Source organism: Mustelus asterias, unplaced genomic scaffold (assembly GCF_964213995.1).
Source record: "Mustelus asterias unplaced genomic scaffold, sMusAst1.hap1.1 HAP1_SCAFFOLD_301, whole genome shotgun sequence".
NCBI lineage: Eukaryota > Metazoa > Chordata > Chondrichthyes > Carcharhiniformes > Triakidae > Mustelus > Mustelus asterias.
In genome coordinates, this window is record NW_027590266.1 from 81,804 (window position 1) to 97,295 (window position 15,492).

Genomic DNA, 15,492 nt, shown 5'->3' on the forward strand with positions numbered 1-15,492 from the left:
AGATGGACCTGTTCGACCAACGGGTCGGACTTGCGGGCCCTTACATGTCGCCGCAGGAGGACAGGTCCTGAGTACGTCAACCAAGACGGTAATGAGGTCCCCGAGGAAGACTTCCGAGGGAATGAAAACAGATGGGGAGTAGCGTTGGTTGCCGTACACAGGAGTGAGCGAATAGAATGGAGCGCATCAGGGAGCACCTCTTGCCAACGGGAGACTGGAAGGCTTTTTGACTTCAACGCCAGTAAGACAGCCTTCCAGACTGTAGCATTCTCACGTTCCACCTGTCCGTTACCCCTAGGGTTGTAGCTCGTGGTCCTACTAGAGGCAATCCCATATGCCTCAAGTCATCGCTCATGAACGACGAGCCCCTGTCGCTGTGAATGTAGCCGGGGTACCCGAACAGGGTAAAAAGATCACGGAATGCCTTGATAACCGTGGCAGCGGATGTATCAGAGCAGGGAACAACAAAAGGGAATCTAGAGTACTCGTCAATGATGTTGAGGAAGTACACATTCCGATCTGTTGAGGGAAGGGGGCCCTTAAAATCGACACTCAGTCTCTCGAAGGGACGAGTGGCCTTGACTAAATGTGCCCGGTCAGGTCGGTAAAAGTGCGGTTTGCATTCCGCGCATACCCGACAGCTTCTTGTTATGGACCTGACGTCCTCCACCGAGTAGGGCAGATTGCGGGCTTTTATAAAGTGGTAGAGCCGAGTGACCCCAGGAAGGCATAGGTCATTATGGAGAGCCTGCAAACGGTCCTCCTGTATACTGGCGCATGTTCCACGCGAGAGGGCATCCGAGGGCTCATTGAGTTTCCCTGGATGATACATGATGTCATAGTTATAGGTGGAGAGTTCAATTCTCCACCGCAAGATCTTGTCGTTCTTGATCTTGCCCCTCTGCGTGTTATTAAACATGAACGCCACGGACCGCTGGTCCGTGATCAGGGTGAACCGTTTTCCCGCCAAGGAATGGCGCCAGTGCCTGACGGCCTCCACAATGGCCTGGGCCTCCTTTTCCACCGCTGAATGCCGAATTTCGGGGCCTTGGAGGGTGCGGGAAAAAAATGCAACGGGCCTGCCCGCCTGGTTAAGTGTGGCGGCCAGGGCGAAATCAGATGCATCGCTCTCCACCTGAAAGGGGATGGACTCATCAACAGCGTGCATCGTAGCTTTCGCGATGTAGGCTTTCAATTTATCCAAGGCCAATCGGGCCTCTGGCATTAAGGGAGAAGTCATGGACTTAATGAGCAGACGAGCTTTGTCCGCGTAATTGGGAACCCACTGCGCATAATAAGAGAAGAAGCCTAAGCATCTTCTCAGTGCTTTTGCACTAGCGGGCAGGGGAAGTTCAGAAAGGGGGCGCATACGGTCTGGATCAGGGCCAATGACCCCGTTTTCCACCACGTATCCTAGGATGGCTAAACGGCGCGTACGAAACACACACTTCTCCCTGTTGTAGGTCAGGTTCAGGCGAGATGCAGTGCGTAGGAAATTCAGGAGATTCGTGTCTTGGTCCTGCTGGTCATGGCCGCAGATGACGACATTATCCAGGTACGGGAAGGTAGCCCGCAGCCTGTTCTGGTCCACCATTCGGTCCATAGCACGCTGGAAGACCGAGACCCCATTGGTGACACCAAAGGGAACCCTGTGAAAGTGATACAAGGCGACCATCCGCCTCAAAAGCCGTGTATTGTCGGTCCTCTGGGCGAATGGGGAGTTGGTGGTAGGCAGACTTGAGGTCTATGGTGGAGAACACCCGGTACTGCGCAATCTGATTGACCATGTCAGATATGCGTGGGAGGGGATACGCATCCAGCTGCGTGTATCGATTAATGGTCTGACTATAGTCAATGACCATCCGGGGTTTGTTCCCACTCTTGACTACCACGACCTGCGCTTTCCACGGACTAGCGCTGGGTTGTATGATCCTTTCTTTGAGGAGCCGCTGAACCTCAGATCGAATGAAGATCCGATCCTCAGCGCTGTAACACCTACTCTTAGTCGCAATGGGCTTGCAGCCTGGCACAAGATTCTGGAACAGGGAGGGTGTGGTGATCTTCAGCGTCGAGAGGCTACAGGCAATTTGGAGGCTGCAGTTCTCCCACTGAAAGTGAAGGGAGTAGCCCACCGTACTGTACGGTTACACTCCTCAAGTGGACCATGAAGTTAAGTCCGAGAAGTATTGGCGCGCAAAGGTGCGGCAACACTAGGAGCTTGAAACGCTCGTAAACTGTGCCTTGCACCGTTAAAGTTACCACGCAACTCCCTAGCACGGTGACAGACCGGGACCTCAATGCCATAGAAATTGTCTGTTTGACAGGTTGAATCCGGAGTCCACACTGCTTCACAGCGTCTGGGTGGATAAAGCTCTCAGTGCTCCCGCTGTCAAACAGACAATAAATCAAGTGGTCATTTAACTGGATGTTCATCATAGATTTGTCAAGTCTATGAGGCTTGGCCTGGTCCAGGATGATCGATGCCACCGTTGGTTCATGAGCGCCACTGCAGGCAGCTGAAATTGACGAGGATGACCCCTGCTGGTCGTTCGCGGTCGGTGCCGACCAACATGGCCACTCCCATAGGTCGCACGTTGGTGATGGCGCCAAACTCAGCGACCCCTGGTGGTCACACATCTCTGACTCCGTCGACTGTAATGGCGTCGTCCTGGCCTTGCACGTGGACGAAACCCTCGACGATTTCGACGACGAAGAACCGGGCTCTGAGGAATCGCAGGGCGCACTGCTGTTCCTAGATTTAGATCGGCACACTTTCGAATAGTGCCCCTTCTTACCGCAGGCGGAGCACAACACAGCTTTAGCGGGACACCGTTGCTGAGTATGCTTCGCTCCCCAACAGAAGTAACACCGCGGGTCGCCCGGAGCTGCTGCCATCGTCTGGCCTGAGTGTGAGCACGCCATTACGCAGCATTTCGAACCCGAGGGACGAGGAGCGATTGGCGACTGCTCCTGCCACGTTGTCTCCACGTGGTCTTCAGGATACAATACTAGGCTTTTGGAGGCCGTCTCCAGCATCTCCGCTAGCTCTATTGCCTGGGTAAGGTCAAGGTTACCTTTCTCCAGTAGTTTGAGTCGAATGTACGACGATCCGACTCCCGCCACAAACGCATCTCGGGCGAGGTCGTTCATACTCTGCTCAGCCGACACAGCTTTGCAGTTACAGCCCCTGGCTAGCTGTAGGAGCTCGTTCACGTATTCCTCCATCGTTTCGCCAGACTGCCGTCGTCGAGTGGCTAAGAGGTAACGAACGTGTATTTCGTTGGGCGGTTTGATATAACGCTTCTTCAGAAGCTCGAGGGCCTTTGTGTAATCAGTGGCCGCACGGATCACGAGGTAGACAGTGTCGCTTACCCTCGCATGGAGGACCCGGAGTCTGTCATCACCTGTGGTGACCGCTGCGGAGGCTGCCAGGTAGTCTTCGAAACACTTCAGCCAGTGGTCGAAGGTGTTAGAGGCGCCCACCGCACGTGGATCTAGTGTAAGGCGTTCCGGCTTCAGTATCTGCTCCATACTCTCTTTTTTCTTCTTCGACGAGAGTTTATTTACAGCAAATAAAATTGAGGCGCGTTATCATACATGAGGCTTGATGCTCAGGAAATAAAGGCTTTTATTTGTTGTAACAAAGCAACTACCAATTATATACACGATCCCAGACTGAGGGGTCCCAGCCAGAGCAGGGACTTTTATACCTCTCCCAGGAGGCAGAGCCCGACTGGGATGTACCACAATACTACAATACAAAGGTGGAACAACCCCACCCTAACCCCAACAGCAACAAGTAGAACAACCCATCCCTAACCCAACAGCAACATATGTACATACTTGTAGTACTGGCCAGACCCTGGCTCAGTACTATCCAGTGGGAAGCAACGATGGTTCACCACATCATGCAAGTCTGATGCTGAACTTGTTTGATACTGATCTCCATGGAGACAATTACAAACATCAGCCAGATAATAGTGATGGATAAATGATTACAGCTCAAAGTTTATTTTGTTTACAACCCTGCCTCCTCCATCATCACCTGCCTCGTTCTGTTTTTTTGCATGACCGAAGCGATTTTTATATACTGATGTACAGCTGATGTAATTGAACCGATTTTAACTCCTGGAATGTCCGTGTCTACAATGGAAGCCATGCTTGACCTGCATGAGACAGTTGTTATGCTCCATAAAGCACTGTCAGAGTTGACCATTGCCATTGTAACTCAGCAGGTCCATCAGGCAAATGCTCAGGCTGGTGGGGACAGGCACCTTGATGCGTTTCCCTGTCGGGTTCCCTGTATCTTCAATAAGAAGCATATTGTTGGACTCGAATCTGGCTGTCCTGCGTGGGCCTGGCATCTGATGACCAGCAATCAATGATTTATGCTTCTGCCTTTTGATTGGCAGTAGGATTTTGTCTCCCACTTTGCCAATACCATTTTTGGTATCCACATGGGTGCCCTTGGGCGATCTGTGATACAAAAGGAACTGTTGTCAGTTATCCATATTCTGATCATTTTCTGTGTGGCTTGAATGGGTGCTGAATTCCTGCACATTCGGTTCATTGCTTCTGCTGTATGAGTCAATGGTTCGATACTTTTCCTGAACAGTGCCAAAGGAGCCAAAAAGAAATGAACAACTGTGCCGGAGCGACTTACCAAGGACCCTAATGGCCATTGCCTTTTGAACACACGTGTTTTATTTGCTTCAATGGAGAGCATTTTGATGTGGATCAGAACAACAGCTTCGCAATGCCCAGTGACATCATGGCCGGAATATTATCACCGTTGATGCTGGTGGGATTTTCCCATTCCACTGCAGCGAACGGAGATTTGGTTGGGCGCCAAATTCTGCGACCTCGCGGCTGCAAGAGTATGGTGTGGGTGGCCTGTAAGATTGGGCCCGATGTCTCTCAGAGTTGACATGGTCTGCCCCATTCCCTCCTCAATCATGCTCGGTGTATTTGGAAAGTTTATATATCGCATTGCACATTCTCTGCTGCGACTCAGCGATTAGCTTTCTCATCAATAGCTCCGGAGTTATTTGCCAATGACTTCCAGATATGCCATTAATCTCACGGACTTCAAACCCCCACTCATTGCCAAACCTGTAAAGTAAAGAGTTACCAGAAACACCTGATTCTGATGTCATTGCTGTCTGTGCAGAGTCTGCACATTCTCCTCATATCTGCGTGGGTTTCCTCTGGGTCCGCCGTTTTCCTCCCACAGTCCGAAATGCTGATTAGGTGTATAAATTCTCCCTCAACCTGAACAGGCACTGGAATGTGGCGACTCGGGGATTTTCACAGTAACTTCATTGCAGTGTTAATGTAAACCGAATTGTGATGCTAATAAATGAACTTGAATCTTTAACAGTGTCACATGATTGGGTAACTGTGATCCAGGGGGAAACAGAAGAAGAACCTCGTGTGGAGTTATTAAGCTGTGCAGAGACGTGTAAATAAATAAAAATGTTTTTACCAACTGGTGTTAAGTAGCTTTCTCAGGGGAACAGGCAAATCCTAAAAACTCCCATCTGGATACTGAACACAATACAAGACATGGTGGCAGTGGGCAATGAGTAAAATACTAAGAAAAACTCCAAGTAAAGTCTGCAGACCTGACTGACCTATAGATCCTTGGAGAACAGATGAGAAGAAAATTGATTGAAGACTCATCTAAGAATTCAGAGCATTGTGGTGTGGCAGATACGGCTGAGATATAGCCTGGATAGAAGCAAGCATAGATAACAATCTATAAACCAAACTATTCAAGCAGCAACAGATCCAGAGTTTAGGATGAGCATAGAGTCTACATTACCACACCCAGAATTGTTCCGAAGTGCTCAAGGCTCTCAACAGCCTTGAAAGTGGTACAGCCACTGAAAGATGGACAGACACAGAACAGCTTCAGGTTTGCACAAGAAGGAACAAAAGCATCAGGTCAGTACTTTACACTACACAATAGGAACTATTGCAGATAGTACAATGGTAAGAAAGAGAGTCGATGGGACTTCAGGCTCTTATGGTGAAGTCCCCTGGTCATATGTTTCATACTTAAGTATTGAAAAATATTAAACTTTGAACATGCAAAATCTAAAAAGAGGAAAGAAAAATAGAGTGAATGCATGGATTCATTCATAAATTGCCTGTACAGGCTAGCAGAACATTGTGACTATAAGATTTTCAGAGATGAATTAATAAGGAATTGCACAGTCGTTGGAGTCTTTGACTCACTAAAGCTTTTGTTCCCGAAACATTGCTGCCATCTTCTTTGTGTCCTCCTTTGTGAAGACAGATCCAATACGTATATAGTTGGTCAGCCATTTCTTTTTTCCCCATTATAATTCCCCTTGTTTTTGACTGTAAAGGACCTTCACCAATCTTTTTCTCTTCACACACCTGTAGAATCTTTTCCAGTCATATGTTCCCCATAAGCTTTCTCATGTACTCCATTTTCCCCTTCTTAACCAAGACCATAAGAAAGAGGCTCAGGAGTAGCCCATTAAGCCTTCAAGTCTGCTCTGCCAGTTAATAAGATCATGTCTGATCTAACACTTGCGAAGTTCTCTTTCCTGTCTTATCTCCGTAACCTTTAATTCCCCTACTGATTAAAAACCTATCGATCTCAGCCTTGAAAATATTCGAGGATTCGGCCTCCACAGTTTTCTGGGTAAAGAATTCCAAAGATACATCAGTCAGAGAGATGAAATTCTCCCTGAAATCTGTCTGAAATGAATACAACTTATTCCGCAACTATGCTCTCTGATCCTACAATATATTATGAGTGGAAAGATCCTCCCAACATTCATACTGTCTAAAGCCCTGAAGAAACTTAAATGTTTCAAACACATCACTTCTCATTCTTCTGAACTCCAAGGAGTATGGACCCAACCTGTTTTATCTTTCCTCAGATGGCGGACTCTCCATAGCAAGAAGTCTCACAACACCAGGTTAAAGTCCAACAGGTTTATTTGGTCGCACGAGCTTTCGGAGCGTTGCCACTTCTTCAGGTGAGTGAAGAGTTGTATTTCCACAACTCTTGGAAGGTGGCCTTGTGAATGATCAGCTCGTGGTCTCATGGACACAACTCATGGTACCTCAGTCAATATTATCTTTCTTTCTCCCATCTGGAGTCCTTGAGTGTACAATACTCCTTGTCCAGTGGGCCTCCTTATCATCTCCCTTGACTGTCCTCCCTAATCCTCTGTGTCTAGTTTTCATCCGAGGCCTCAGACCATAGACTGGTACCAGTCACCAGTAACTGTGGTCTATTGTACACAAGCTTATGCTCAAGCCAGCTAATGGTGTTCAGGAATGTGGCTAAAAGCTCGCATCCATCTTGTTTCGTTTTACTATCCTGAGCTCCTATTCACATGCGGAGTTTTCATGCATGCCCTTTGTAATCGTATAATGATAAATTCATACATATTTATTATATACTATTTATTCCTACTGATATAAATTGCTATAGAGGTACCTTTGAATATAAATTGTTATAAAGGCACATAAACCAAGGATATTGTTTCCTCTAAACCTATTCTTTAAATCTCCCTTCAACAACACCCCAGTCCAACGCCAGCATCTCCACATCCGGACTCTCCATAGCCAGGATCATTCTAGTAAACCTCCTCTGTACTACCTGCAATGATAATATGTCTTTCCTTAAACAAGAAAACCAAAGGGAAGACAGTGGTGCAGTGGTATTGTCACTGAACTAGTAATCCACCAACCCCGGGTAATCCTCTGAGGACTCAGGTTCAAATCCCATCATGTTTGATGGTTAAATTTGAATTGAATAAAAATCTGGAATTAAAAGTCTGTAATGATGATCATGAAGCCATTGTCAATTATTATAAAAACATATCTAGCTCACTCATGTCCTTTGGGGGATGAAATCCACCCTCCTTACCTGGTCTGGCCTACATGTGATTCCAGACTCAAAGTAATATGATTGACATTTAAATTGCCCCACAGAGAGGGATGGACAATAAAAGCTGGCCGAGCCAGCGACACCCACATCCCATGAAAGAATTTTTTAAAAACTCGATATAATATTCTAAATGTAGCACTTAACAGTTGCAGCAACACCTCTTTACTTTTATACTCCAGCCCGTTTGAAATAAAAGCCAGCATTCCATTTGCCTTCCCTATTTCCTCCTGCACCTGTATGCTCGCTTTCTGGGTTTCATGAAGAAGGACCTCCAAGTCTCCGTGTGCTGCAGCTTTCTGCAGTCTCTCTCCATTTAAATAACGGCCCACCCTCTCATTTTTTCTTCCAAAATGAACAATCTCATCCATAACTTGGCCACAGTACTCTGTTCCTTCCTCCAAATCATGAATATATATTGCGAAAAGCTGCAGTTCCAGTGGCACTCCACTGGTTACTGCCCTCCAACCTGAGAAAGACCCCCTTATCGCTACTCACTGCTTCCTGTTAGTTGGTCAGTGCTCTATCCATGCCAGAGTATTACCTCCAATGTCATGAGCTCCTGTCTTGCATAGTAGCCTTTTGTGTGGCACCTTATCAAATGAAAATCCAAATATACCACATCAGCTGGTTCCCCTCTATCCAATCTGGTTGATACCTCCTCAGAGACCACGACTAAATTTGTCAGACATGATTTCTCCTCCATGAAACCAGACTGTCTCTGCTTGATCAGATCTTTACAAAATAGTTGAAGATTTCCAAATGCACTCTTCTTCTCTCTTTCATAATTGAATTTAACATTTTTCCAATTAGTGAAGTTGAGTTTCCTGTGCAACTTGCCGATTAATATAAACACCATCCAAGCATTCCAGTTTACTGTGATAAACAAAGACAGGAGTTGACTCTTAATTCATTCAACAATCCCTTTATTTAGCACGTTAGGTACCAACTCAAACTTATGCAGTTGCAGCAGGTTTAACTCTTTTCCTGAACTTGAACTGCAACTCGAGCAGTGCAGCGAGCTGGGAAAACTGTGCCCAAGAACTCCAGAATGTTTTTGACAACTCACCTGTTGCATTTTCCTTTGGGTTCTATACTGAGTGCAGTGATTTTCTTTTAGTGTTTTAACTAAAATGAAGGAGAATTTGTTCCATTTTATTACAAATTTCCCATTTGTGAATTGATAACTATTTTACACTTTAAGCGTCTGTATCCAATCAGCAGCAGGGAATCTCTCACTGGGTGGAATTAAATCTTTAATTGAATTTCATTTTGTCTTTCGAAAAATTGCCAAAGGGGCAATTGGAGATTGGGGACCATCCTCATTGGCAGAGAAACATCACTGTCTGGGTTCTAGGAGATAAATTCCATCGACATAGAGGAAATAGATGTTCGGAGGGAGGATGTCCTGGCAGTTTTGAATAAACTGAAGGTCGATAAGTCCCCTGGGCCTGATGAAATGTATCCTAGGATTCTTTGGGAGGCAAGGGATGAGATTGCAGAGCCTTTGGCGTTGACCTTTGGGTCCTCGCTGTCCACGGGGATGGTGCCAGAGGACTGGAGAATGGCGAATGTTGTTCCTCTGTTTAAGAAAGGGAATAGAAATGACCCTGGTAATTATAGACCGGTTAGTCTTACTTCGGTGGTTGGTAAATTGATGGAAAAGGTCCTTAGAGATGGGATTTACGACCATTTAGAAAGATGCGGATTAATCCGGGATAGTCAGCATGGATTCGTGAAGGGCAAGTCGTGCCTCACAAATTTGAAAGAATTTTTTGAGGAGGTAACTAAGTGTGTTGATGAAGGTAGGGCAGTTGATGTCATATACATGGATTTTAGTAAGGCGTTTGATAAGGTCCCCCATGGTCGGCTTATGATGAAAGTGAGGAGGTGTGGGATAGAGGGAAAGTTGGCCGATTGGATAGGTAACTGGCTGTCTGATCGAAGACAGAGGGTGTTGGTCGATGGAAAATTTTCGGATTGGAGGCAGGTTGCTAGCGGAGTGCTGCAGGGATCAGTGCTTGGTCCTCTGCTCTTTGTGATTTTTATTAATGACTTAGAGGAGGGGGCTGAAGGGTGGATCAGTAAATTTGCTGATGACACCAAGATTGGTGGAGTAGTGGATGAGGTGGAGGGCTGTTGTAGGCTGCAAAGAGACATAGATAGGATGCAAAGCTGGGCTGAAAAATGGCAAATGGAGTTTAACCCTGATAAATGTGAGGTGATTCATTTTGGTAGGACTAATTTAAATGTGGATTACAGGGTCAAAGGTAGGGTTCTGAAGACTGTGGAGGAACAGCGAGATCTTGGGGTCCATATCCACAGATCTCTAAAGGTTGCCACTCAAGTGGATAGAGCTGTGAAGAAGGCCTATAGTGTGTTAGCTTTTATTAACAGGGGGTTGGAGTTTAAGAGCCGTGGGGTTATACTGCAACTGTACAGGACCTTGGCGAGACCATATTTGGAGTATTGTGTACAGTTCTGGTCACCTCACTACAGGAAGGATGTGGAAGCGCTGGAAAGAGTGCAGAGGAGATTTACCAGGATGCTGCCTGGTTTGGAGGGTAGGTCTTATGAGGAAAGGTTGCGGGAGCTAGGGCTGTTCTCTCTGGAGCGGAGGAGGCTAAGGGGAGACTTAATAGAGGTTTATAAAATGATGAAGGGGATAGATAGAGTGAACGTTCAAAGACTATTTCCTCGGGTGGATGGAGCTATTACAAGGGGGCATAACTATCGGGTTCGTGGTGGGAGATACAGGAAGGATATCAGAGGTAGGTTCTTTACGCAGAGAGTGGTTGGGGTGTGGAATGGACTGCCTGCAGTGATAGTGGAGTCAGACACTTTAGGAACATTTAAGCGGTTATTGGATAGGCACATGGAGCACACCAGGATGATAGGGAGTGGGATAGCTTGATCTTGGTTTCAGATAAAGCTCGGCACAACATCGTGTGCTGAAGGGCCTGTTCTGTGCTGTACTGTTCTATGTTCTATGTTCTATGACATGTGTGACTTCTGTTGTTAAAATTGTTGTCTGTAACGATAACGTTATCAATATTTTTCACTTCACATTATATCCTTAGAACCATGGAATCCAAACAGTGCAGACCACGGCAAGCCGTCCCATCGTGTCTGCACCACCTCTCCGCAAAATTATCCCACCCAGGCCCTCCCCTCCACCCCATCCCTGTAGACCCATGCATTTTCCAAAGCCAATCCACCTAACCTGCACATCTTTTAGAGATTACGGGGCAATTTAGAACGGCCAATCCACCCAGCCTCCAAATCTTTGGAGTGTGGGAAGACACCGGAGCATCCAGAAGAAACCCACGCAGACTTGAGGAGAACATACAAACTCCACACAGACAGTCACCCAAGACTGGAATCAAACATGGATTCCTGGCAATGAGACGCAGCAGAGCGAATCACTGATCCATCGTGCCACCCTATCGTCTTAGTTTTCAATTCTTATAACATCTTCCCTTGACCGAGAGGTGCCAACCTCAAAATGGAGTATGTAACTTGTGACCAGGTTGCTGTGTGTTGATCAGGATGAAGTCCCTGAAATGTTGCTCATGAAAATGTTCAAAACTGGCTGTAAACATTCCCGACCAACAGGAATTAACTTGCAGATTTTACCCTCATCATATTCTGAACCACAAACCCATTCTCATCCAATGAGATGAGCAACACAGAAAATCTTAGCCACAGTATAATTTTATTGGTTGTTTCAACATTCAGTCTCTGAATATACAATTACAATTGAAATCTCTGTTTATAAAATCAGTATCTGCAGCCATTGTGTTTTATCCCTTTTAATCCAATTTAACCCATTTTTATATCCATTAGCCTTCCCCCATTTACTGCTTTCCCCTTCAGTGAGATGGTGACAGTCGGTAGAAAATGGTCTTTCCCGGGTATTGTCCGAGCTGCTCTGTGTTGGCCAGTGAGGGTCTGGGACGGTTTGATGAAGAGTTGTCGAAGCTGACAAGTTACAGGACAGGGAGACTCCCAGTGACAGAGACTGAGATCTGAATGAACGCTCTGGATGGGAGTCTGATCGTCTGTCAGCAAATCCTCAGAGCAACAGAATCAAGAGTTGCTTTATCTGAAGGGGCTGCACTGACTGTTGGCCCTTTCTCCACTGCCACATGTGGAAAGTCTTTCACCCAATCTGCAACTTTCCTGAGAAGAGGCAGCAAGTGAGAGATAGGGTGGCAGAGTGGTTTTATTATACCCACCTCAGGCTGGATTGGATATTGTTATTACACTGTCATTACCATCAGCAGAGTATAAATCACACAGAGTTCACTGAAGCTTAAAATACCAGCTCGAATATTTTCCTATTAAAATCACAAAACAAATGGAGATCCAAACAAAACATACTTTAATCTATATTTGGCCATCAGTTTATATCTATCTCCCAGTTATCCAGGTTACATTAGAATTAGAAGGAGGTGATTTTAAATCTCCCCACTTGGTGATAACTGTGTGAAACTGCTCACCCAAAGTGGGCGGGGTCCTCATTAACATACACGGACTGGGCTCCGGTATCAGAGACATCAATACATTTTCCAAAAATGTGTTTAGTTTTCATTGGGAGAGTGATTGTCAGCCTCGATGGAAAGGCGTAATTCACAAAGAGCACTTAGATATGTTTCATTGTCAGGATCAAACTCCAAAGCCTTTTCAAAGCATTTAATAGCTTCACATCTCTCCCCATCCAGCTGGTGCAGGAATCCATGAACACCAAGGGCCTTGCTGTCTCTAGGATACTGGCGAAGGCGTCTTGCTGCTATCATCTCCAGGTTTTCCCGACACCTTTTCTGTTCTATTGAGTCATAATTGACTTTCATTCCTTCCAGAAAATGGGTGATGGCATTTGATTCTGATTTCTTATGATTGAGTTCAAATAACCCAGCCTGTAAACATATTGCCTGTTTATTCTCTGGACGTATACCCTCCAGTGTCAGTAGATGGTTGTAGATCTCCTTTGCTTTGCGATATTCTTCATTTAATGAACAGATTCCTGCAAAATCCAGGTGTGCCTTAACAGATGTTAATGGTCGGTTTTCAAAAGCCTTTTGAAAATGAAACTTGCACAGTTTGATCAGTTCAGCTCTTTGTTGAAGAGCAGCATTGCGAGGACCTTTGCTGTCAGGATATTTCATCAGTTCATACAACCTGGTTCTGTAGCACTGACCTATTTGATGGTGTAAGAAGGTAGAGTTTGGGGTAATTTCTAATCCTTTCTTCAACAGTTCCACAGCTTTTTCCACATCTCCTTTTGTTCTGTAAAACTTTGCAGCATAACGAAGCACGTATGGAAGATCAGGGGATTTCTGCAACGCTTCCTCAATGAATTTCAGTGCTTCTTCCTTCTGATTGAACTGTTGTAGTTTTAGAGCCAGCAGCACCATGGCTACAGTGTGATCTGGATCAAGCTCCAGCACACGTCTCAACTGCTTCACTGCTTCACTGGGCCCATGACTCTCTGGGGTACCAGAAAACCATTCCAGACGAAACAGAACAGTCGCATATCCAACATTCCAATCAATACTAATTGGATCTTCCTCCAGAGCCTTTTTAAAACATTCCATTGCATCTTCATAGTATTCAGCTGTAGAACTCAACAGTGCCCAACCCTTCTCCCCGTACACTTCAGGTATCATTGCTGTATACCGAGAGGCATCAGGAAATTGTTGACAGATCCTCTCCAGTTTGTCGAGGTAGGACTGAGCCTCTGTCAGTTGTCCCATGTGATAATTGACCCAGGCACGGTTTCCATAGGTGACGATGATTCTTTTTTCAAATTCATCTTCATGATTCTCCCTCAGAATCTTTTCAGCTTCCTGTAAGTTTTGAATCGCCTCGTCACAGTTTCCTTGCAGGCAGTTTACAAAAGCGAGTTGGTTGTAAGACCTGGCTCGATATAACACATCGAGCTGTATTGAATCTTCTAATCTTTGCTTCATATCGTCCAAGTCAATGTTTTCTTTCTGTGGCGCCCACGTGAAGTGACATTGAAGCCAATCGAGCTTCATTTTCAATAAATCCATCTCTTGGGCACTGCAAGAGAAAAAAAATCATCAACATCCATCTCAGACTAATTTAAACACTGTGTCCGCGGCCTCACTCCATTCCCCGGACATCCCAACTCATTCCCTACTCCAGCGGCCTCTGCTTCATGTTGCCGCTCTTCTCCCCTCTCTCGCTCAATCCTCGCTGTCATTCTTACCCCCTCACCCCGTTCATGGTGACTTTCTGCTTTCAGTTCAAACTACTGCACCTGTCTTTACCCCCAGTTAATGTGAGCTTTCACCTCCCTCACACTCAGTCTCAATTTCAGCAAGTACTTTATTTCTTGCAGTAAATGCGATAATTGGTGACCACCATTTAGCTAGTAAACAATGGCGTGAATCGCGCTCTCTGGACTCTGAGCATGTGCAGTCATTCCCGCAGACGGAGAGCGCGAGTTCAAAATCACCCCCTCAGTCTCCATTTCAGCAAGTACGTTTCCTTCTCTTCCCCACTTTTAGCTGCAACTCTGCTGTTACATTCCAAACTACCTTCCCTCCTTTCCATTCCAGTTCAGGCTGTAGTCTCACTTTGATTTAGGATTTGGATTGCTTTAATTTGTGTTGTACACCTGTAAGTGCTGAGAATCACAACTTTACTTCAGTAAAACTCTCCTAAATTACTCGGAAACAGAACCTTCCTTCTTGAAAGTCTACATATAACTTGAGGACACTGACTGGATGTGATTACAAAAATTAAAATTTGGATGTTGAACGAAGTCTGATTAGAAATATATTCAATTTGAGTTATTAACCAATATACATTTTAAAAAGATCGACCTATTGCACTATGTTTTCCGACAATCACCAATCTCGAATTGCGACACACCCTGTCACTGTGGATAAATAATTCCAGTTCTTTGCATATTAGCTGCTTTGTAAAGTGTACATGTTTCTTCCTCAAAACAAGCTCAGTGTTCAGTAGTCTACACATCGGCCTCAATTCTAAAACAATTCCGACAATCTTTACCTCATAATGTTGATCAGATGGGGAATGGGTCGAATTCCTGCTTCAGCGACAACTCTACTCGTGATGGTGAGTTGATCAACACGAATGTTGTGAGTGTTGGGTGTGTCATGCTCTTTAATCCCTGAACTGATTGTGACATAAACTGCGTGTGATCATTTCCTGACTGGGAATCGAAACGAAACCGATGAAATTAAAGTCAAGAACATATTGCTGACCAGATAACAAATGAAAATATAAACCATTGTATTCATGCAAGTCTGATGCTGAACTTGACACACATCTCCATGAAGGCAATGACCAACATCAGCCAGATAATAGTGATAGATAAATGATTACAGCTCAAAGTTTATTTTGTTTACAACCCTGCCTCCTCCATCGTCACCTGCCTCGTTCTGTTTTTTTGCATGACCGAAGCGATTTTTATATACTGATGTACAGCTGATATAATTGAACCGATTTTAACTCCTGGAATGTCCGTGTCTACAATGGAAGCCATGCTTGACCTGCATGAGACA

At 45.5% G+C, this 15,492-nt stretch overlaps 1 protein-coding gene and 1 pseudogene across 2 annotated transcripts in view; both read right to left on the reverse strand.

The window, feature by feature from the left end:
• Positions 1 to 15,050, reverse strand: part of LOC144486231 (antiviral innate immune response effector IFIT1-like) — a 60,925-nt gene extending 45,875 nt beyond the window's left edge. Inside the window, exon 1 of the mRNA XM_078204301.1 lies at positions 14,978 to 15,050. Coding sequence (XP_078060427.1) covers positions 14,978 to 14,982 — 5 coding nt within the window. The 5' untranslated portion in view covers positions 14,983 to 15,050. The remainder of the gene's footprint in view (positions 1 to 14,977) is intronic.
• Positions 12,248 to 14,119, reverse strand: LOC144486223 (interferon-induced protein with tetratricopeptide repeats 5 pseudogene; annotated as a pseudogene). The gene is made up of 2 exons (XR_013496234.1): positions 14,100 to 14,119; positions 12,248 to 13,999 (listed from the first exon to the last, which is right to left on the reverse strand). The product of XR_013496234.1 is annotated as an interferon-induced protein with tetratricopeptide repeats 5 pseudogene (transcript).
• Positions 15,051 to 15,492: the final 442 nt, after the last annotated feature.